General features: G+C 48.7%; 8 protein-coding genes across 8 annotated transcripts; 2 read left to right on the top strand and 6 right to left on the bottom strand.

Annotated features, from left to right (window-relative positions):
• Nucleotides 1-264: 264 nt before the first annotated feature.
• Nucleotides 265-2,305, bottom strand: N7447_003627 (uncharacterized protein; the record flags this gene model as incomplete). Its single annotated transcript, XM_057227902.1, has 2 exons — nt 265-1,674; nt 1,742-2,305. The coding sequence occupies 2 exons, from the start codon at nt 2,303-2,305 to the stop codon at nt 265-267; spliced, it is 1,974 nt and encodes a 657-aa protein (XP_057087243.1).
• A 97-nt stretch (nt 2,306-2,402) lies between these two features.
• Nucleotides 2,403-2,702, bottom strand: N7447_003626 (uncharacterized protein; the record flags this gene model as incomplete). Its single annotated transcript, XM_057227901.1, has 1 exon — nt 2,403-2,702. One exon carries the CDS (start codon nt 2,700-2,702, stop codon nt 2,403-2,405), a length of 300 nt encoding a protein of 99 aa, XP_057087242.1.
• Nucleotides 2,703-3,053: 351 nt separating this feature from the next.
• On the bottom strand, nt 3,054-4,082 carry N7447_003625 (dual specificity protein phosphatase family protein; the record flags this gene model as incomplete). The annotated part of the gene is made up of 1 exon (XM_057227900.1): nt 3,054-4,082. One exon carries the CDS (start codon nt 4,080-4,082, stop codon nt 3,054-3,056), a length of 1,029 nt encoding a protein of 342 aa, XP_057087241.1.
• Nucleotides 4,083-5,573: 1,491 nt separating this feature from the next.
• Nucleotides 5,574-6,818, bottom strand: N7447_003624 (putative MFS transporter; the record flags this gene model as incomplete). Its single annotated transcript, XM_057227899.1, has 1 exon — nt 5,574-6,818. The coding sequence occupies one exon, from the start codon at nt 6,816-6,818 to the stop codon at nt 5,574-5,576; it is 1,245 nt and encodes a 414-aa protein (XP_057087240.1).
• Nucleotides 6,819-7,884: 1,066 nt separating this feature from the next.
• Nucleotides 7,885-8,853, top strand: N7447_003623 (uncharacterized protein; the record flags this gene model as incomplete). The annotated part of the gene is made up of 1 exon (XM_057227898.1): nt 7,885-8,853. One exon carries the CDS (start codon nt 7,885-7,887, stop codon nt 8,851-8,853), a length of 969 nt encoding a protein of 322 aa, XP_057087239.1.
• Nucleotides 8,854-10,313: 1,460 nt separating this feature from the next.
• On the top strand, nt 10,314-11,147 carry N7447_003622 (uncharacterized protein; the record flags this gene model as incomplete). Its single annotated transcript, XM_057227897.1, has 1 exon — nt 10,314-11,147. One exon carries the CDS (start codon nt 10,314-10,316, stop codon nt 11,145-11,147), a length of 834 nt encoding a protein of 277 aa, XP_057087238.1.
• Nucleotides 11,148-13,290: 2,143 nt separating this feature from the next.
• Nucleotides 13,291-16,026, bottom strand: N7447_003621 (putative cell wall proline rich protein; the record flags this gene model as incomplete). Its single annotated transcript, XM_057227896.1, has 1 exon — nt 13,291-16,026. One exon carries the CDS (start codon nt 16,024-16,026, stop codon nt 13,291-13,293), a length of 2,736 nt encoding a protein of 911 aa, XP_057087237.1.
• A 1,809-nt stretch (nt 16,027-17,835) lies between these two features.
• Nucleotides 17,836-21,316, bottom strand: N7447_003620 (Drug/metabolite transporter; the record flags this gene model as incomplete). The annotated part of the gene is made up of 5 exons (XM_057227895.1): nt 17,836-18,095; nt 18,150-18,901; nt 18,991-19,427; nt 20,220-20,710; nt 20,779-21,316. The coding sequence occupies 5 exons, from the start codon at nt 21,314-21,316 to the stop codon at nt 17,836-17,838; spliced, it is 2,478 nt and encodes an 825-aa protein (XP_057087236.1).
• Between the last annotated feature and the right edge of the window lie 204 nt (nt 21,317-21,520).

Genomic DNA, 21,520 nt, shown 5'->3' with positions numbered 1-21,520 from the left:
CGCACGATTGGATGTTGGTTTGTGATATGTCCAAGATCAAAGTATGATCGCGTCCTCGACGCGGCATTTTCGCGTTCAATGCACGGACCAGGTTTAGATTAGACTCCCCTGGGAACTACTAGGACTTGACTTCAACCTCATTCAAGACTGTCATATATGAATGTTATCATACAAATTAATCATACACAAAGTTTGAGTTGAAGAATGTGGCATCATATCTTCGATCTCTTGATTGTTCCCTGAATATCGCTTGGTTGTATCCTTCTACTGCGAAGAGGAACAACCATCCGTCGGCACCAACATCACATCATCCATGGACACATCGGTGATCGAGCTGATGTCACTGGAACTTTGTTGCTCGTCAGGCTGCTCTTCCTCGTGTTGCTCTGGCTCACTTTCTTCGGGCATCATAGTAGGCTCATAGCAGACAAATTCATCCATGAGGCGGTCAATGTTTATTTTCGTCATTCCACGGTACGCCCGGGCAAAGAAGTTCGAAGGCATGTTTTCTTCGACTGGCTGGGTCAGTAGAAGCGGCTGAGGGTTTCCATGTCTGGGACTGATTCCAACACCAACGCCATTAACCCGAAGGTCTGGCTGGAGGTTGTACCGACGGCGCATCGCATCTGCTTCAACCTGTATTTTTTCAAGCTGGGCCTGCCGTATTCTTCGCTGATACTTGGATTGGCTCTCGGATGGGCTAGAATGTACCGAAGGCCAGTTGCCAGCGAGCACTCTGCTGAATGGCCTAGCAGGTTTCTGGAAAATAGGCTGGGCATAACTCACATCCCGTGGCCCCCTAGACGGTGTTTCTTGTGGAAACTCCGGCGGAGGTGACTCTGACATGGTGATCGTTGGTCTCGGAGAGGTTAATCCTTGGGATCTGACACCGGTTTGCTCGTATTGCTTGATTTGCGCGGTGTTGTGTGAACCGAAATTCACCTTGACCATTCCACCAAGTCGGGGCTTTTTGGTGTCCCACGACAAGTCCGGGTTCCGTTCATAATACTTTCCCCAATTCATCAGGGGTTCCGGGTCAGTGCTACGTCGAACTAAATCCTTTGGATTCATTGTGCCGTTCATACCAATGCTATGAATGAATTCGGCCTTGGCACTGCTGGTTGGGTCCAGGAAAGGGTTGATTGTGGTCTCGATCTTATCAGGAGGCGGACTGAATCTCAGGTTCTCTTTCCATTCGAACTTGTCAGGTTCATGGGAGCTTTCCTCGGATTCTCGCAGGACCACCAGGCTGTCTCCCCAATCGCCAGCATACCTTCGAGGTAGCCCGTGCTGATGCAAGTACTGTCTGGCTTTTAGGACGTCGTGGGCTTGACACATCAAGAGGTCAGTGTATTTGGTGAGAAACAGGTTGCGATTGGTCTCTCGGGTGATCCTTTTCAGCACCAGTTGAGGCGGCGGTTGGAAAAGCTTCAAGTCGCTGTTATCAATTCTCATGAGTGCGTTGCGTTGTTTGCGCCGCATTTGCTCCAGTCGTTTGTTCTCTCGTTCGATCTGTTTATTGCGAATGCCTATGACCTGCTTGAGGTCTGTACGCTCGTCTGATCCAAGGCCAAGAAGGTCGCAAACACGTCTCCAGCTGTGATACTTCATTGTGTTTTCGACGATTTCAACTTGCATGGCTTTGTGCAGATCTTTCCATTTTGGGCTAGGGATCTAAAGCGACGACTCACATCAGACTCGTTCAATTGCACTAACAAAGCAAACGTCACGATATACTTACCGTATCAAGGAGTGCCTGGGTCGCATCTGGCAGTGGATTGTCATCACTATCCGGAGAGGTGGCCATATCCTCTGGACCTGGAGCGTCATCCATACGAGTCATGCGCGCCATGTTCATATTCTTCGCATACACCGGATTGTCCATGTTGTTACTGGCGACGTGATTCTCGAGTTGGTTCATCGGGACTCGTTCAATCCCAGCCGCGGACGATGAACCAATTGGCGTTGACCCAACATTGCGGGGGTTAAGTACAAAATCCGTCACTTGTGTGTTCTGTTGGCTACCGCCAACGGCGTGATTCTCCTTGGAGGCCGTGGAGTTACGGCCTGGCTGTTGTCTGCTCAAACTGGGAAACGCGGCTGGTGGCAGGTTAGGGTTGAATGGCACAGTGTTTGTCCTGCGCCTCTTTTGTGGGCGCGGCCTGCCTGATTCACTAAGCTCCAGGGAGTCGTCAAAGAGCTCATCGTATCCGTGGCGCAGCGAGATCCGTGATGGTGTTTCGAACTCGTCCTCGCCATATCGTACCGGTGCGCGGATGCTGTCGCGCAGTTTCATGCCGCTCATTTTGGCGGCGCGTTGAGACGAGGCGTGAGGTGTGGGACGAGGGGTGATGCGTTTGATGGTTGGTGTGGGTGTATCGATCGTAGGTACGTGCTAAAGGTCAATGGGAAGCATGCGCTTCATCGTAAGGGTGCGACTGGTGATCAGGGTGGGGTGGTCGCAAGATGGAAAGGTTGTACCGCGAGATGAAAAAGAGAGGAGAAGGGAGGATTGGGGTCGCTTTGAAGTCGCGCAAAGCCAGGGCAAAACTCGAGCTCTCAGATTTGAAAGGAAAACACAATGGAGGGGCAAATTGAGTCGAGAGTCGACAAGGTGGGTTCAAACGTTCCATCAGATGGTTGAGGGCATCGACCAACTTGTGCGCGTCTTGAGACTTGCCAAATTCTGATATTGACCCCATCATTGATTTTCCTTTGTAAAATGCAGACACATGCTACCTTGAAAACTTTCCATATTCATGATCTTACGGATATGAAGATATAAGAGTCTAATAGCCAGTGGATGGCTTGGATGTCGGGAAGATAGCATCAATGAGCAAGTGCAGGTGGGTATTTGCATACAAGAACCATAAAGCAATAAAGCAGACAAATAAAGCAGACATAAAAAGAAGATCAGACAGCCACCCCTCTTCTACATAATGTAGAGATACCCTCCATTCCCGTTCCTCTTCAACACATCCATATCTCTCCCCATCTCCATATCCATACACGATCTAATCGAAGATACTCGCAACACGTGAATCCAGTTCCCTCTAGACTATGCGGTCTTGGAAGGGAGCATTCGGCTTTCGCTCGTAGAAGGGGTCCCCATCCGCATCCATATCCATTTCACCCTCCCCCACGGCAAGGTTATCATCTCTATGGTCTTGAAAGCTTCGCTTTTTGGTAAGAATTGGCGGTGCCGATGGGGGCGCAAGAGTCGCAGCTCCACGAACAGTAGTCTGTTTAGCACGCTGGACATCCCGTTTAGCAGAAAGAATGGACTCGAAAGCGGCGAGGATGCATTTCATATTGTCTTCAATTGAGACACAAAAACGACGCTGTTGAATCATGTGCGTAGCTTCAGCAGAGTGAACATTAAGCATGACCATGACATAGGCAATGACGGCGCCAGCGGATCGTTCATTCCCAGATTCACAGAAAACAAGAACTTTCCGTTTCTGTTGTTGGCCGTCTGGTGCCATCCAATTAGTTCCCATATCCACACCAGCTAGATGGTCATTGATGCGGCGGATAGCGCGTGGAAAAGCAGAAATGAGCTCTTGGTTATCAAGGACATCAATCGTGTCCGCCATGATACCGACCTCGGCGGCTGCCTTTTCGCCAGAGACGAGGCGTGCCAGGGCCGAGTGGCGACTTCGAATAGCTAGAAGTAGTGTGAACCCTTGGCTCCGGATGTAATCGGTATCACGGAGACATGATGAAGGGCCGAGAGATAAGAATGGAAAGACAGACTGGGCTTGGCGGCGCATATCGTAGTTCCACTGGGAAGGGTTGAAGCGGCGGGTAAACCCACCCAGATCGACATGGTTGAAAAATCCCGGGCAAACAAAGTCTCCCTCTGCAAATTGGTGGGAGTCGCGGTTAAAACTTTTCATGTCGACGATTACAGTGTCATCATTGCCCGTGCCCGACAACCCAAAATAGGCTGCCCCGAGAGACCCATCTAGGCGCATGGCGCTTGGATATCGTGGCGTAGCTGTGTACTCTTGGGTGCGAACATAATGAGACTGCTCATTGTGAGACATGGGCACTTCTGTGCGTGAATTGCCGTTGGACATTGTATTCTGCAGGCCCGTGGACCGTCTGATGGGCTCTGATATAACAAGTATCAAATGCTGGTAGGTTGACTTATTGGCGAGATCATCAAATATGTCATAAATCCAAGCAGAAAAAATGCATAAATTCAGTGTCGAGGTCACTGAGAGCGAGACACACTTCGTTCCATGTAGTGAAGGTGCAGGGAACGAATGTGTCGAGTTGAATAAACCCAACCGAATCACTTAAATTCTTTCGATAGTTTGAAGCAACGTAACATCTAAATGGTAGACTTCAATAGGTTATGAATGGCTTCAAGATTGCAACATCTAACATCTTCTATGAGGGGAGAGGCTGGTTGCGCGCGGCTCCGCGTCTTGATTAGGTAAGATGCGGATTCCACCCTTGGATCCCGTACCGACCTTTAGAAGACGCCCATATATTATCTTGTTTGGGCTTCACATTTGAGACTTCCAGTTGATCATTTGCGCGTGTTCTGATCCACAGAGCATGAAGAGGGAAACGCATATTGTATGGAAGTGCAAATTGGCTTTGTACGGTCAATACCGGCAAAACATGAGGCGAGCTCGCCAATGACCTCTCAGCTAACTCGCATCACGCAAAACGGTGCAAGGTTGATAGCCAGATAAAGGTGTTTCGGTTTTAGATCCAACCTTGCAAGTTTATGGACTTCTATAAGGAATATTTTCACCCCCTTTTAAGCGACAATATCTATGTGAGATCTTTTGGGGCTATCACAATATGCCGTTACTCGGAAATGAGTTAACCCGTCATTAGATTGATTGTGCACAAACCATCCTTTGAGGTGATTTGGATAATTCATTGGTGGGATGTATATGGGTATATGTATATGACTTGTGTAATATCTTTGAATACCCCCTAAATACAAACAAAACTGCATATATTCTCGAGTGTTATACAAGTCTAGATTCGTCTCGAGCATTGCAGCGGGGAGAGGCGGGATCAATAGATGTCATTACGCTGCTCCAAAAGCAGGCATCAATGGCATGACAAAAAACCTAGCAGGGAAGATTGCGGAATTCCATATCACGGCCAAATGTAATTCACCTGCCGCGATTGGCGAAACCGGGTTGTTGATGATTTCTGATGCCAATGCACTTGTTGGAACACCCGATGAGTGCGCGAATGTAACTAAGATCCTCGGTAAACTCAGATATCTTACTGAGCAGGTTATCTTGATGAGCAGGTTATCTTACTCCGTGGGGGACTTTAATAGATTTCGTTTCAACAGCTCAAGTCGTTGGTAAGATGGCTCTGCGTTATCCCCATTGCAATCTCTTCATTTCCTATCTCAGAAAGTGCACTTGAATGGACCTAGAATAGTAAAGCCGTTGTTTTCTGATGATGCAGCTCACGGGTTTGCAGCTATAGCTTGCGCCCTTTTGGGATTGAGCAAGCTCGATCATACCATTAGTTAGCCTTAATGAACAAACGATCTCTGCAGCTCTAGCTAAATCCTAAAGAGCTGTTACCTAACAGGTATAACGGAAATCCGGATGCAAATCTCCCAGTGTCTCAAGCTGCTGAGGCAGTTCCAGATCATCAAGTGGCTCAGGGACTTTCCGCCTATATTCTGGGTCATCCTTGTGGGCATTCAGATGCCTATACAGAAGAATCGTCAAACTAGACAAGACAAAGGCAATCACGGCCAACGAAAGAATAAACTGCGAAGCAAATGGATAGTACGGTGCTTGGGTCGTAGGGAATATCCAGGTACTGATGATTCCCCCAATATTAGTGCTGATGAAAGCCATGGTGACGGCTGTGGCACGCCTAGTATGCGCGGCAGTGTTATTTGGAACCCAGCTGATGAGGCTGGTGGCAGTAGCGTAAACCCCAGTGATCATCAAGAACAGCGAGGCGTAGCGCACAGCTATGCTCCGACCCTTATAGAAGATGCAAACACCGATAATGGCAATAGCCCATGTGACCATCGCGGCAATTCCTCGTTGGCGATATCGATCGGACACATACGCCATTACCAAGGTAACAATGAAATCAGAAACAAACGGTGGCACCGTGAGCAGTTGTGTTTTCGTTGTGCTGTATCCAAACCCATTGACGATCGATGGAGTGAAGTATGCCAGGCCGAAGAGACAGACCCCGGAGCAGAAGAGCATCAACACTCGAAGCCAAACATGCAGGGAGACTAGTGTTGATAAGACCGCCTTCGAGCTAAATTGTTCGTTGCTCTGCAGGTGAATGTCCAGTCTAAGTCGCTCTTCCCATCGACGAATCTGTTCTGGTGTAAAGCCGGCAACTTCGCTTGGGTTGTTGGGAAGAACGAAAAACGCAACCATGCCGACGATGACGCTAAGAATGCCTTCAAGGCAAAAGATCCAACGCCATCCACTCAAGCCCCCTATACCATCCATTTGAACTATCGCGGCGGCTAGAAGCCCAGAAAAGGCTCCGCTTAATGCGGCGGATGCATAAAAGACGGCAATACGAAGCTGTAGTTCATGACGCCGGTAGAAAAAGGAGAGATAGAGGACTATGCCTGGAACTACGCCTCCTTCTGCTAGCCCCAGGAAAAATCGACAAGCGAGTAGGCCTCCGTAACCATTGACCAGGCATTGAAGGGTGGTGACAATTCCCCACACCACACAAAGAGACGGTAAAAGAATTCGTGGCCCGATCTTGCGTAGTGTGAGATTCGATGGAAGTCCAGCAAGAATGTATGGTACGTATGTGATAGTGATGGCTGCAAAAGCCATAGCTCAGTTTCCACCACGCAAGTATGTAGGGTCATGTCAATTTTCTCCCCTGTCTGATACTGGTTGTCTGTCAAGCGAAGATCCGTTTGCAACCCCGCCTAGATATTGTTAGCATCAAAGCCCAGTAGGTAGAAAGGGCACATTTTAGTGTTCGACACTTACTACTCGAGCATTTCCGATGTTGCCTCGGTCAAGGAAAGACATAAGGTATATGAGAGCTACCATAGGCACGATGACGAGGTCCATCTTCAGCAGTATCTTCTGATCTCCCTTATTGTTTTCTTCAGGCATCGCAAGTTCGACATGGGAATCATCATTTCGATTGTCTTTATCTCCCGCACTCTCAGTGGATTCTTGCTTGGTTAGTTTAGCAGACATTTTAGCCAGGCTGAGGCTCGAGTCTGTTGCCGGCATTTGACAAAGGGAGATAAAAGTCAGATAATGATTATTTCCGTAGCAGGACCACTTTGATTTGATCCAGATATTTCTTGATCTTGACGATCCGAGGATGGTGATGTATTTCAGTAACCAAAAGCTCTTGGAAAATGCCACAATGCCTTCCAAGTATTTATATCCCTATGGAAAGTAGGCCCAATGTATAGAGTTCCATAATTTGACCCGATAGAATGCCTACTGTTTATAGCCGAGAAAGTGGATGAAATCGATAGAGTCTTTTGTTCCATCTGATGGAGCTTTGCCAGCTGCTCTCCCATTGGGCAGATGGGACCGTCAATAAACGGAATTGGATGTGGAGGAACTGGGGAACTGGGGAAGCGGAGATGGAAGAGCGGCTAGTTCCGCGTCTCATGCCAGTCTAACCGACATCGGAGCTGGTATACCTCTCTTACCCGAGCTTTAATGGCGGAAAAGCATGCAATATACCATTGCAATGGGCTTAGAGTTTGGGGAGATAATCCGCTTTTTTTTTCAATTGCCGGAACCAGGTCAGAGGACACCCGTTGGCAAGCGAAGTCTGCATCTCAACCTACAAAAGTTGTGCTACGGCCTCAACTCAGCTGGGTCTCTTGACAGCTCAACACATTTGAATTGCAAAATCTAATTCACGATGAAAATTCTGATAACTGGCGGCGGAGGGTTCATTGGCCAAGCTTTGGCTCGAAAATTACTTCAAAACCCCGCCAACCGATTAGTCCTCACTGACAAGATTGATTTCGCCCTCCCACCAGGCTTACCAAATCCAGAGAATGCAACACTCATACAGGCAGATCTACTGGACGAAACAGATGAGGTAGTGAGATCTGACCTCGAAGTGGTTTTCATCCTCCATGGAATCATGTCGTCCGGTGCGGAGGCGAATTTTGACCTAGGTTTCCAAGTCAATTTTGATGCCACACGAAAGCTCTTGGACTCGATAAGGAACACTGCTCCTGGAATCCGTGTTATCTACGCATCGAGTATTGCGGTTTATGGGCGACCATTTCCCGAAAGAATCACAGAGGACGTCTTTCTTGCGCCGGAAGGATCCTATGGAGTACAGAAAGTCATGTGCGAAGCTTTAATCAACGAATACACGAGACGGGGCTTCATTAACGGCTTTAGTGTCCGTTTGCCTGGGATAGTCGTTCGACCTGGCCTGCCCGCACAAGCAGCGAGCAGTTTCCTCAGTGGGATTATCAGAGATCCCCTGGCTGGAAAAAGGTGTCTGGTGCCGACTACGGATCGCTCAAAGGAATTCTGGGTTTGCTCTCCGAAGGTGTTGGTCTTGAATCTTATCAACGTCATGTCCCTTCCACGTCATGCATTGCTTCTTCATAAGCGAGGGTTGAATCTTCCTGGGTCATTGGTCACTATTCAACAAATGAGAGACTCTCTTGAAATGGTTGGAGGACGGGACAAGTTGGACCTCATCGAGGAGGTTGAGGACGCTGAGTTTGCACAGTTAGTGTCATCGTGGCCGGCCAACTTTGATGTGTCCCTGGCTCTGAGACTTGGCCTTCGCCAGGCGGAGGGCTTTGACAAGGCGGCTGAGGAATACGTACAATTTCTTGAACAATCCAAAGTCAAAACATGTTAAGCTACACGTCTGTACAATAGCAGCCCCTAAGCCCCATTATTTGGATCTTCCGAGCGGTGATCGATGTGTTTACAAGGGGCAGTGTGATATACTATAAACTGCAGTTATTGATATTGCCATAAAATAGCTCGTCCCACATGGATGACCTTTCATAGGCAAATTGAAGAATTATTTTCCACATTGTTAGCTTAACTGCTATAGCCGGCAAATTTCTACCGCTCCATCTGCTGTCATTAGAAGGATTCGAAGCCGAAGCGAGCAGTCTACAAAACCCGCTCTATCTACTCCCAGCTAAGGAATATATTAGTTACTGGAGAGCTGGAGACATAGACAGCAAGCCGGCTAGGCTACCTCTTCCTCATAGCTTGTCATTGCTAGTGACAGTAGCGATGGTTATATTATATAGATGAGTTGCGTGTTTCCTTTGTTTTACCGAGGAAGTCATCGAAATATCGATGATGCCATCTAGCAAGCCTTCGTTTTATGTGCTCTAGTTTGGCTAGGAAACCAGGAGCTTCATGGTTGGCATTTCAAGAACCGCACCAAGTCACGAATGCTGCGGAATTCCAAGCAAAGCTCGGTATAGCTTCCCAAGATATAGCTGCCCTCTATGCAGGTATAAAGGCAGGTAGACAGTCAAGTTGTCAAGACTTTTATGTTCACTTGTCACTCCCGAGACGAAGAACTAGGCTCTCATCGGCTAGAAACAGGAATGGGCCTAGCAATTTGCACTAAGTGTTGAACCTAGCACGTGAGATTAAAGTGATGAGACCTGGATATATTACGGGATATACTTTCTCTCACAGATTGTGTAGATCGTCTGGGCCGAGTAGACTTCATCTCACAGGTTCGTGAGCACGGCTGCACATTTTCACCTTGTGTCTCACAACGCCACTTTCGTCTGCGACAATTTTCGCACGATATCGGGGTTTGACAGCGCTTGGCATCTGTAGGCGAATGTCGTTGATTCATGGACAAGAAGGAAACTGGCGGTTTCAGATGGGCTGGCCATTATATCAGATGTTACCTTATATGTGAGATTTGATGCTCATTGGCAAGCCAGTAGCGGATAAGTTATTACTCAAGTACGGTCACGGGGTAATACCTCGAACAGGTAGAGACGTCAAGTTTTGTGGTAGTGCGTAAAAACGATTCTCCGAAGTCGATTATCTTGACCAATTGGGTTGGATTCCAAGAATATTTCCGATAATCGCACCGCCCACACCGGGTAGTGTGTTGTGGGCTATATATCCGTGCTAGGCTTTCGTCTTTTCTATCTCTCCTTCGGACATAGCCAATTTCTGGTTTTTCTAGCATCTTAGTATACCGTTGGGTTAAATTGTTCCCACGGTTTGGAAAATCCACCTGGCTATTGCAAGCTACCGAGAGCGCAATTAAGCGTGGGTCGCACGACAGCTGGCTCAAGTCAAAGCTCCGGATAGAACTACGCAGCTTATCTTATGGCTTTCTCACTACTTACGGCGTTTAAACCGTACGTTGATATCCCATTCAACGTATGGCTTACCATCATCCTCATCCTCACCTATGGGTGTGCTCTTCGAAACCCGGGCCTGCTTTTGCTCGTCGTTCTTGGGGCCAGCGCGACTATATTCGTATTTAACACAACGGCTACTCTCGGCGAAATGACCAAAACCATGTGTGAACTTCCCTTGGGCCTCGGCTCTGTCCTAATGTTCCTCGTGGCGGATCGGTCTTTACAGACGAGATTTCTACCCGCCTTTACGACCTATGTAAATTTTGCGGTGTACGCAAACATTGGCATGATGGTCGGGACTCCCGCAGGTGGCACCCTTCGGGGAATGTGCAGCAAAATCACCTGCGTTGCCCTCTTCGTTTGGATCGTCCAAAAAGGACGCCGCGTTGGATGGAAGACAGTCATAGTTCACGATAACTTGTTCGTCTTCACTGCTGTCAGCAAATCGTGGATATTTGCACACGCATGCTATCGATTCGTTCTCTTGACATTGCCGTGCTTTGGGTCTGGACGCCGGTATCGCCTTCTAGAGTTATACTCTCTCACTTTAACGTTCGCCCTGTCGTCAACTTCAAAACTTCCATTCGAGTATTTCTTTGGGATGGCCGATACGTTGGTTGTTCCGGCGATTACCGGATGGTCGGCAATTGCAACAACGTTCAATCTAATACCGCGCGATACGGTAAACGACGACTTACTCTCGAGTCGTATCGGGACTGGTGCAGATGCATTTCTGAGCGCGGTGTTACTAGCTGTTGCCGCTTTTGCTTGTTTTAAGATAGCTAGCGCGCCGCGATGAGTTTTGTGAGGATGATCGACTCAGCTATTAATGAATTTGTACAATTTGCTATAGTTTGACACTTTCTCTAGTGGAGCCATTTAGTTAAGATTAGCTGTGCACGACAAAGTGGATTGCTGGATCAGTTTGTGCGTATGGTTAGTCTTTCGTTGATTCTTGCCAGCTTGTGCAAAGAAAGAGTGAGAGGAATGCTCTTTTTGAAACTTAGCCTTACTTCCTCGCAACGGCGATGTAGCCTCTAACCACGCCTGTTCTGCACCACCAATCAAACATCCTCGCCGCGTACTGAAATGACCAATTGACAAGCCATGCTGTTACTTTTCGGTTTCGCTTTCTTTAAGAATCCGGCCAACTGCCCGAACACGTTTTCTTAAAAGTCGCGAATCTGGATGCTTTCTCGTCCGTAGCCGGCCGTGACAAGTCGTGCCCGATACTCTTAAATTGTGACCTAATTCGCGAACGGACTCTGGCCAAGGAAAGCCGTCAATTTGAGGTTAATGCATTGCCCCACGGACGGATTCTCCAAGCTCCTTAACGACAGGAAGAGCTCTACACGTTCCAGCACGGGAAAACTGATTGAAGAGTGACGACACTAGGCCAGAGAAAGAGAGTTTGTGGTCTCTTTCTTTATCCTTTTACGAGATATCCAATAGCTCCTATGGAGTGCGGCTCTAGAATGGAAGGTGATATTTATTTGATATATCATCACGGCCAGACTCTGGAGCTCCATAATTTATTATAGAGCTAGCCTCGGTGATCCCCGCTTTTATATATCGCTTTTGCAAGATTTTCCAATTTAACAACCATTTATCTATATCTATGTCTGTATCTAGACCTCTATCTAGATTTCTATATACCACACGAAGGTCTGCTTTATATGTCGGGTCACAATCCGGTGACAGCCACTAACGCAAATTTCTAAGCCGTCCCTATAGTGCCTCCTGGTCTATAAAGACCTAGTATTGCTTATGAATGCTTTACCGAATAGCATTTGCAACTACCTTTCTGTCTGAGAGCTTCTTCTTATAGACACTGAGTTTTCTCTTATACTACGTATTCATTGCGCCATACATATAAAACTAGTCTATTAGATGATCCTTCTTTAGATCCTCCTAAATCGGCTCGATTAGCTCTTTCGGCAGTGCGGGTTTTATATCTAACTCCAGATCATATAGATCCTAGATCTCGAACTGCTCCGCAATTGTTTTTAATATTAGGAGCTACAGCTCCCATATCGATAAGTCCTTCAAGGTCACCCGAGAGGACAAATTCGTGGAGAGAGTGTAATCCGACATCGTCAGGATTCAATAGTCGTTCGCCGGTTAGGTTTCCGCCATTGATACTTCTTAGGGGTAGGTCTGGTCAGGCACAATTAGGAAGCGAAATGCATAGCGACAAAGCCACATGTTTACAGGGTAAAAGGACAGGATTATCCTATATCTTGATAGTTTCTTTTATGCCGGAGGAATTGACGGGAGGTTACGTGACTAAATCTAAAAAGGCAAAACCAACCGGATGCAGTAGTTCGGCCGTTTACAAAAGCAACAAATCTCACAAGGACTATATGCAACTGAATATTGGTTTCATTATCCGCTATTTGTGTAATCGGACAGAGACAAATTCTTGGCGAATGCCGCACCACCGGAGCAGTGCAGAAAAGCCACACAATAGATACAGACAGCCATGTCCCAGATATGAAAAAAGGGGACCCAATGGATATTCCAATGGGGACGAAAGATATTCCGGGCCAAGAGCCTTCAAAATCAGAACAAAAATAGTAAGAAAGCCCGTAGCAGAGGAGCAACGACCGTAGAGAAAGTCAATAAATCCGTGCGTCACTCACACCGGAACATAAGGATCGACAAGAAAAAGGGGAGATCATACCCAAGACAGAAACGCCTTGAGAGTAAAGAAATTCGTAATGAGCGTCTGGGTGAACGCAGAAATAGAACCCGCCGATGATAAAAAGAATCCACAGGAAAGCTGAACGAAACACAATATGTACAAATCGGGTGAAGACGCCCACGCTGTCGAAAGTGGGAAAAAAGCAGGGGGGAGTAAAGTGATGTCTCAAAATAATTTCCAGGATGTCGCTATGCCGAGGTTGCGCCGTAAATCGAAGTAAAAATATCAAAATCAAAGCTTACGACTGCGGCCGGTCATTTGCTGGTGCCGTCTGATTGGATGACTTTTCTTTGTCCTTGGGTTTCCAGAAGTGCATCATTCGGCTGAGACGGCGGCCCTTCTTCTTCGTTTTGTCGGAGGCGGTGCTAGGGGGTTTCTCCTCCTGGTTGAGCTTGCTCCGCTCAGAATGAGGACCACCGACTAACTTGGAAAGGCTGGCTAGACTAGAGCGTTTGGAGGCGTTAGCCTGGCTGGTGCGTCTGGTACCAGCAGCCGAGAAGGACGCTGCGCGGTCAGCAGAAAGACGTCCACGGGGAAAGAAAGAAGCTGCCGAGAAACGATTCAGAGTGTTGGTCATGGTCGATGCACTGCTGGTCAAAGATGGAACATCTTCAACTGATGCATAAGGATAGTCTGCCGAAGGAAGATGATGATACGAGTGACTGGAAAAGTTTCGGTCCGTCATCGAGGACTCCGCAATTGACCGCGGAGCATCCGGAGACGGGAACGACGAGTCAGACGGCGAAACCCCTGGCTGTAACGTGAATGGAGGAATATTAGGCAGCAGTTCGATGGGCGAGGTCGCCGGTCGCTTGTCGATAGCTAGGAATCGAGGAGAAACGTCGGGACTGGGAGGCCCAATCGCTTTATGCCCAGGGTCTTCCGTCTTCAAAATTTCCACGGGTGTTCGAGGCTTGCCATTGAAAGGATTGCTGGCAGTATGGACCTGCTCACGGGCACTCTTTTCCTCTGGCTGTTGCTGGTTCAGCTGTTTATCGCCTTGTCGAATACCCAGGCCAGCATTCTGCGAGGAGATACTACCCGTCGGGGGACGAGTCAGAGTATCACTACTGCCAGCGGTATTGTTGCTGTGAATAGATTTCGCATCATCTTCCGATGACGAGAAAACTGCGTTGTCGATCGCTGGCGCGTTCACCGGAAGGCGCTCGCCCTTGGGTGACTGGGAAGCAGCCAGGAAAGCATCCTCTTCCTCTTCATCAAACACATCGGGGGTTTCCACTGCCGAGGTCGGACCCAAACGGAATGCGCCGAGAGCAGAGCGGTCGAATGGTTGCATCGCCGGAGCGCTTTCCGTGCGCCGATGATACCGCATCTCTGGGCCGACAAATTCACCCCGTCTTCCGCCGCTGTACATCCGCTGAGTTGCAACCGAAAAGTTGTTGTTGGGCGCACCCTGCGTCACCGGTCGCATGTCGGGAGTGTTGAAAGGACCAAGCGCAGCATCGAGGTCAATGATAGGGCTACTTAGTACATTGTCGTGTGGGCCAACACCCTGTTCGTAGAAACTCCTCGGTTTCCACGAGGTCTCTAGAGTTTGTGCAGACAACAGACAAGCACCCTCGGTTTGACGATTGTTTTGAATGGGCTCGAGGGCAGAAGGAGGCATTGTCGGATTGGTCGGGGTTCGGATGACAACGACATCGTCATTATCAAAATCAACATCCAAAACCGATCCGGTCCCCGAGTTGGTCCGAGTAAGAGCAGGGGGACGAGGCGCAGGAGTGCGAGGTACAGGCGGCTCCTCCTGTGTGTCAGACTTCGCATGGCGCTTTCCCTTACCTTTGCTCTTCGTTCGAGTTAGAATGTGACCGGCCCAAGAGCGAACCCGCTTCTGCTTCTTCTTTTTAGACTTGATAGACGATTTGTTGTCAGGCGAGTTCTCCGTCGCTTCATCGCCAGATGTATCTGAACCATCGTCCGAAAATGAAGGTCGGTAGTCGTCCGTCGAGTGAACATCATCGGGCAAGAGAGTAGAATCGAGATGTGGTGTTGATTTGCTCTTTCGAGAGCGTGAGTGCCCAGCGGCTGAGTGCGAACGCTTGATAGAGGATGCTGAATCGTCATCCATCTGCATGAAATCCATCACCAAAGAGGCGTCGGCAGTTTTCGGTCGAGGTTTTGGGTTGTAATGAGGCCTTGGCGTGACCCGATCTGAGAAAGTCGGCTTTTCCACCTGCTGCTGGGCCTTGATTGTGGTTGCACTGTCCGAAGTACCATGCGAGACAGCGGAGATAGGTCGTTCGGGATTTGGGGGTTGGTTGTTTAAGGCCATTTCCGCTTGGATGGCAGCCGGAATGGGAGGCACAGGAGGGACGGGAGGGAACTGAGGAGACGCAGGTGGCGTGGGGCGTCCGAGACTAACAGCCGATTGGGAGAGCGGCCGCGAAGAGACATCAGATGTAGATTTGTGGTAAGGGTCGGCGGGTGTAGTAGGCGCACTTCCCACTCCAGAATTAGGACCGAGTGCCTTGGTGATAACATTCAAGTCGACACCAGAGATCGCAGCCGAACGTCGATGGGCATGATTCCGTCGTCCAGGAACTCTCCCAACACCAGGCCCCGGAGGCGGAAGAGGTTGATCTGCCATCGAAGCCGCCCGTCTGTGACCGGTTCCCAACATATCCGGTGCTACCAAGTGGTCAGTTCCAAGAAACTCGCTTGGTCGCCGACGGTGTCCGCCCGCGCGAGGAGCTGACAAGGACGGTGCTGAGAGGTGTGGTGACTGCTGTTCTGATCCGGGATTAAAAGAGAAGGCGGGCAATGCGACCCGTTCCCGGTGCTCAGGGGTCTCCGATTGGGTGTTGGGGGCATCGGGGTCCCGTGCTGGAAAGACAAATGGTGGATTAGGCAATGGTGCATGCATGTGTTGGCGACGAGGGCTGGCGGAGAGGTTCGAGGTATCGAAATGTGGCGGGAAGCCCTGGGACTGCGGAGGAAGTGAAAGCGAAGCCATGGTTGAAAACAGAAAAAACAAAAGGATGTAAAGGAATTTAGCGGAGTGACAAAAGCCCAAACAAGATCCAGGGCAGGAGACCTCCAGACCGACTTCCCTTCAGCGAGAAAGCCTAGGAATCTGGAGGTCAAGATTAAGCACGGGTGAGGGTCATTGAAACTTCCGCGCCAGGCAGAAAAGTAAAATCAAAAAGTATCCAAAAGTATGGAAAATGAATGGACGGCCACGACGAAGGCCAGAGAGGGAGGGAGGGTTGACAAGTTGGTCGTAGAGAGGTTGAAGAGAGAAGAGAGAGAACAACAAATCCAGGAGGGGAACCTGGAAGGCTGAAATTACCATACACGGTATCACCCGCATCCGGGACAAACCAAGATTACTACTAATTATTACGCCAGGGCCTTAAGGTTCAAAGTAATCTACTTCTCTCTTAGGAAAGGGTGCAATCCCTTTTATCTCCCCTGAAGGATTTGAATAGAATACAGTATTTCAAATACAGACACCTCGGGGCAGATGCCAGATTAGGTGACATCTGTCAAAAACCAAATAGGAAAAGAAAAAGATCAGGAATGTGAGCTTAGTCACTCTCATATTACACCTATTAAACAATGATACTTACTAAATAGAGGACGTCATGACTTGGATAGAATTTAGCGTTCCTCCCAAAAAAAAAAAGTGGTTCAGTTCGTACTCTTGCCTCCACTGTATATTGTACGATGTCTGTAAAAGAAGCACCTCTTGTAATCCTGGGGTCCTTAAACCACCAATCACCAGGGAATCACATCCGGAGAAAAAAGCGGGTACTGTGCCTGCCAATCATTCGGTCTGAATGAACATCCAAATCTCGCTTGATTCGGTGGGTCCGGAAGGATAGTGCGCCACGCTGGGGGGCTGCAAGTCAAGGGGATTATATCGTCGGGGAAGAGGGTACTCACTGCCGAGCCAAGACTAGGCCTTGCATGTGTCAATAGGACTTCTCATAGCTTTATCAAAGTTCACATTTTCCTATGTGGATGTGGATGCCGGGAGATTGTCAGACTTGAAACCGAACTTTCATTCTCCCATTGCTTATCTTGGCTGCGGAGTCGGATCGGATATAAATAGTGGCGCGAGACATATCTTAGCGCCATTCGACAGGGGTGGAAAGATGAAAGACAAACGGACTTGCTGTGAAACATTATTACCCCCTAGCGTTCGGTGGACCGGTTTCTTTGTTCGGTCCAATAACGATGGAGGCTTTGACGTAGTTTGGGGGCAACTAGGTCGTGGGGGCTGATCGTCATGAAATCAGTTGGGGATAATGGCAGATTCTGGATTTGAATCGCGAAATGGCCTGCATATGCAGCTGTACCACGTCTTTAAAAGTTGAAACCGAGTAGTTCGTCGTTTCTCACCGTTCTACTCTAGACTAATTTACATTAGAACTATGCTAAACGCTCCGATACACTGTACTGAAATTGAAGATTAACAAGTGTGGATCTGATTCGCGAACCATGCCAAGGCAAAAGGAAATTAGCAGTGTACACATCGACAATTAATTCACGGATATGCGGGCAGGAAAAAATATCTGCTTACAAGCTTCGGATATGCCCGACTGTGATATCACCGAAGTATCGAGATGGGCCAGTTAGAATAAATCGAACCATGGAATACATAATCTGGGGCAATTAATTAGGCCGAAATTTCGCCAAACTCTGGTAACATCTACTCTTACATTCATGAAGTATAGAGAAAAAAAAGACATAATTTTATACGCCAAAAAACACTGGACACTAATTCAAATGTATGTAAAACCCGAAAACAAACGTTGATCTATGCATCACTGTCAGACTCGACCTCATCTTGCTCTAGGTGCTTCTTCCGCTCCTCATTCATCTCTCTATATGTGCTGAAGCTCAGCATGAAAAATGCCACCATAATTAAAACACCACCAATGATAGAGGCCATAGAAAGGGGGTCTCCGGTTCGGAACCAGTCCACCAGAGCGACGAGGAAGATGGTAAGGAGAGCGGCTACTGATGACAGAACGGGTGATGTGAGGGAGATGAGCACAAGGAAAGAGCCCGAGAATGCTATTTTAGTGTTAGCCTCTGTATCTGCGTTGAAAACGCTGATCTGGAACTTACTAGCATTGGCACCCACGGAGATGATCAGCATCCATGCTGCCTCACCAGTTGGCCATTCAAATGTCTCCAAACCTGTCCAGTGCAAAAATGGCAATGGAATCCATAATACTAACAGGGTGAAAACCCCAATCAGACTGCCAAAAGTATTGGCAAAGATCGTACCCCGGCCAGGGCTGGTACCTTCCGGAGGACAGGCGAAGCGTTTATAGAGCACCTCGTAAAGGCCATAGAGGATACTTCCAATGCCGATGACGACGTTTCCGAGCAACCTGTTCTGCGTCGCGCGGTCTTCCACGGTCTCGCCTCCCTTTGAGGGCTTCTTATCAGGTCGATCCCCGTAGGCAACGACCATAACACCTATGGTAGCTACGGCCACGGAAAAGACCTTGTCGAACCGCAATTTCTCGTTTAATAGCGGAATCGAAAAGGCATACGCGAAGAAGGCCGAGCAATTGTAGATTGCCGTGAGGTCACTGGCAGTGGTCATGTTGACTGCCACGTACCACGATCCTCCGGCGACTGTGAGCGCAGTAGTCACAAAGGCGGTGGTTCCCAACATATAGCGGACCGGGGATCGATTGGACGCGCGAGAGCTTAGATGTACTTCCTGGGATTCTACCATCTGCGCAGTGGTGCGAATGTGAGAGATGTGGCGCCGCCAGAAAGCATCCCACGAGAGCTTGCGTTTCTGTAACCGAAGGATACCTAGCTGGACCAGCCAGAGCAAGGACCATGACCCGTGTGTCATATAGCTGCACAGGGAAAGAAATGGTAAGCATTTACATTCCGGGAAATGGGTTTCGCATGGGCTTGTCGCTGGCATCTTCGCGTTCGGACTTACAGCATGCAATATGGCTTCTTCCAACCCAACTCATTTTGAATGTATGAAGCTGTCTCTGTTTGAACGACGAAGCTAATCAAACTGAGCAGGAGGAATCCAGACGCAACCATGTACTTCTTGCGGGTTGCTTGGGCAGCGTCGTGTTCCGGACTTTTACTCCGGATTGTCGGCCGTCTGGTTTCGTGCAGCATGGGCCGGCCTTCCGCATCGCCATGGCCGAAGCTGGAGCGAGACCGGCGATGATGATCATCTTTTAGGAGGGGTTGTTGCGAGCGGCCGTCTGTTGGTCGGTGTAATGGGGGGCGATTGACAACCATCTCGTCGTCAGAGTCGAAGTCGTAGACCGAGTCCGGGGTAGAGGTCACCCGCGGCTCTGAAAGCTCAAAACTATCCGAAGCCACAACGTCGATGGGGAGGGAAGGTGCTAGTTGGCTTAACTACCTCGGAATGAATACCGCCGTCAGGGGTGTTCTTGTCCGATTTACTGCGCTTGCGGCGAGCGATAAGGGATAAGGAGCCAGGATGTCCACCAGTGAATCGTCAGAACGCCACTCATCCAGGTGATGCAGAAAATGTGGCTAGAGTTTATTCTTCAAAAGGTTACCCATGAAGCCTATTCCACGTGTTCAATATTCCCTGCACTGTGTTCACAGGATACATGCGACTCGGCACTGATCAGGAATAGGTGTAGCTTGAATGGTAGGTTAAACCAACTGAGTAAGGGTTGTATCAGATGCGAATCAAAACGAAGAATTTATCAAATAGAAACACTCGGATTGAAGATCAGAAAATGAAATGAGGCGTAGCAAAATGACCGCCTTCAGGTGTCGTCACATCCACTTGTTACCTAAAAACAGGACCCCTGTGAGTATTAGCACGTGACTTCCAACGCGCTACCCCAGATCCGGGCTAGCGTGCTATGTGTCATCGGGGTATTTCTAATCTGGGAAGGTTCGTACTCGAAGGATTTGAGGGGAAATGAAAATTAGTGAACATGTGGTCTGTGGATATATACCTGTAATGTACGGTATTAATATCTATCCTAATGATCACAAGAGCAGCTGACCATTATCACATGTTTGGCCTTGCCCCAGAAATGTTGGACTGTATTGGATAGCCTCAAAATTCCTTGAATATCGTTATTGGCTCTGACTAGCTACCATTCATATCATGGTCCTATTGACGATATTTAACATGCCCCTTTCACCTTAGACCTTAGGTCCAAACACCGCCTTCTGAGTATCATAAGTATACTCTAGATCGAGATGCCAGTAATTGGGAGAATTGGCCTTGGCAACCACCCAAGCCTGGTCCAAGGCCTGTACGACCTCTTCCGGGAGCGGACCTTTCTGGAGGTCGGCAAGGTTAGTCTCAAGCTGGGTGAAGCTGCTGACTCCCACCAAGACTCCATCACGACCGCCATTATCCATTCTCAGGGCAGAGTGATGGTGGACCCAGCGAAGAGCCGTCTCCAGCATTGTGAGACCGTGTTTCTCTACCACGGGCTCAATGATACTCAGAGCTTCGAATGTGGCATCTCTAAAGTAACGTTTGCGATAATTGAGTCCGTCAGAGCTCGAGTCGCTGTATCTACCTTCGGCAGGGATATCTGTCGACTTGTATTTTCCGGAGAAAATACCACCGGCCAGCGGATTGTAGATAACGATATCAAGACCGTACCTGTGGCAGGCGGGAACGAGCTCCGTCTCAATGTTGCGTGCTATCAATGGTGTCAGCTCATTGGCCGAAATCTGAGATATCGAAAACAAGAGAAAGGGCATCACCTACTAATCGCGTTATACATGGCCTGGTAAATGGTGGGACGGACCCATCCCCTCTCAGCACAAAGGATGCAAATCTCGGCCACTTCAAAGGCTGTAAAGTTGCTCAGACCTAGCTGTACGAACTTGCCCTCCTTGTGCAGCTGGTTAACAGCCTCGAGAGTTTCCGCAAATGGAGTGGCGCGATCTGCTGCATGTAGATAGAAGATATCGACTGTGTCGGTTCCCAACTCCTTCAAAGAAAGCTCCAACTTCTCACGGACGACCTCCGGCTTGTGAAAGCCGGGTTGACTCGGGTACCATTTTGTGGCCAGAGTCAGTCCACGCGACTTCCAGTTCGCCTTGGCTGTAAATGCTTCCTGTTCTCCGTCGATGTAGACACGGGCGGTATCGACTTCGTTGAATCCTTGCTGCTGGAAGTAATCAAGGCATTTGTTGAACTCATCCAGTGAGGTAATCCGAGCACCCTTGGCTTCGGTTGGGCCAAAGGTCATCAACCCGAGAATCACTCTGGGTTGAGGGTTTTGTGCGATGAGAGGCATCATGCGAATTGGTTTCTTTTCGTTTGGGAGGTTTGTTGTGAGTTGAAATGACGTGCGAGAATGGCGGGGGCTGCTGGGTGGAGTGGCTCTCTTATATGATGCTCTGGGGCCCTCCAGGGCTCGGGATACGAGAGTTTGTAAGCCATCCAAGGGTGATAACCAATAAATTCCAAGAATATCCAGACATCATAAGCATAGACCATGAGC

This window comes from Penicillium robsamsonii (genome assembly GCF_028829455.1).
Source record: "Penicillium robsamsonii strain IBT 29466 chromosome Unknown utg000002l_segment0_segment0, whole genome shotgun sequence".
Taxonomy (NCBI): domain Eukaryota; kingdom Fungi; phylum Ascomycota; class Eurotiomycetes; order Eurotiales; family Aspergillaceae; genus Penicillium; species Penicillium robsamsonii.
Note: the sequence above shows the minus strand (reverse complement) of the source record. Positions and strands in the feature narration are given on the sequence as shown.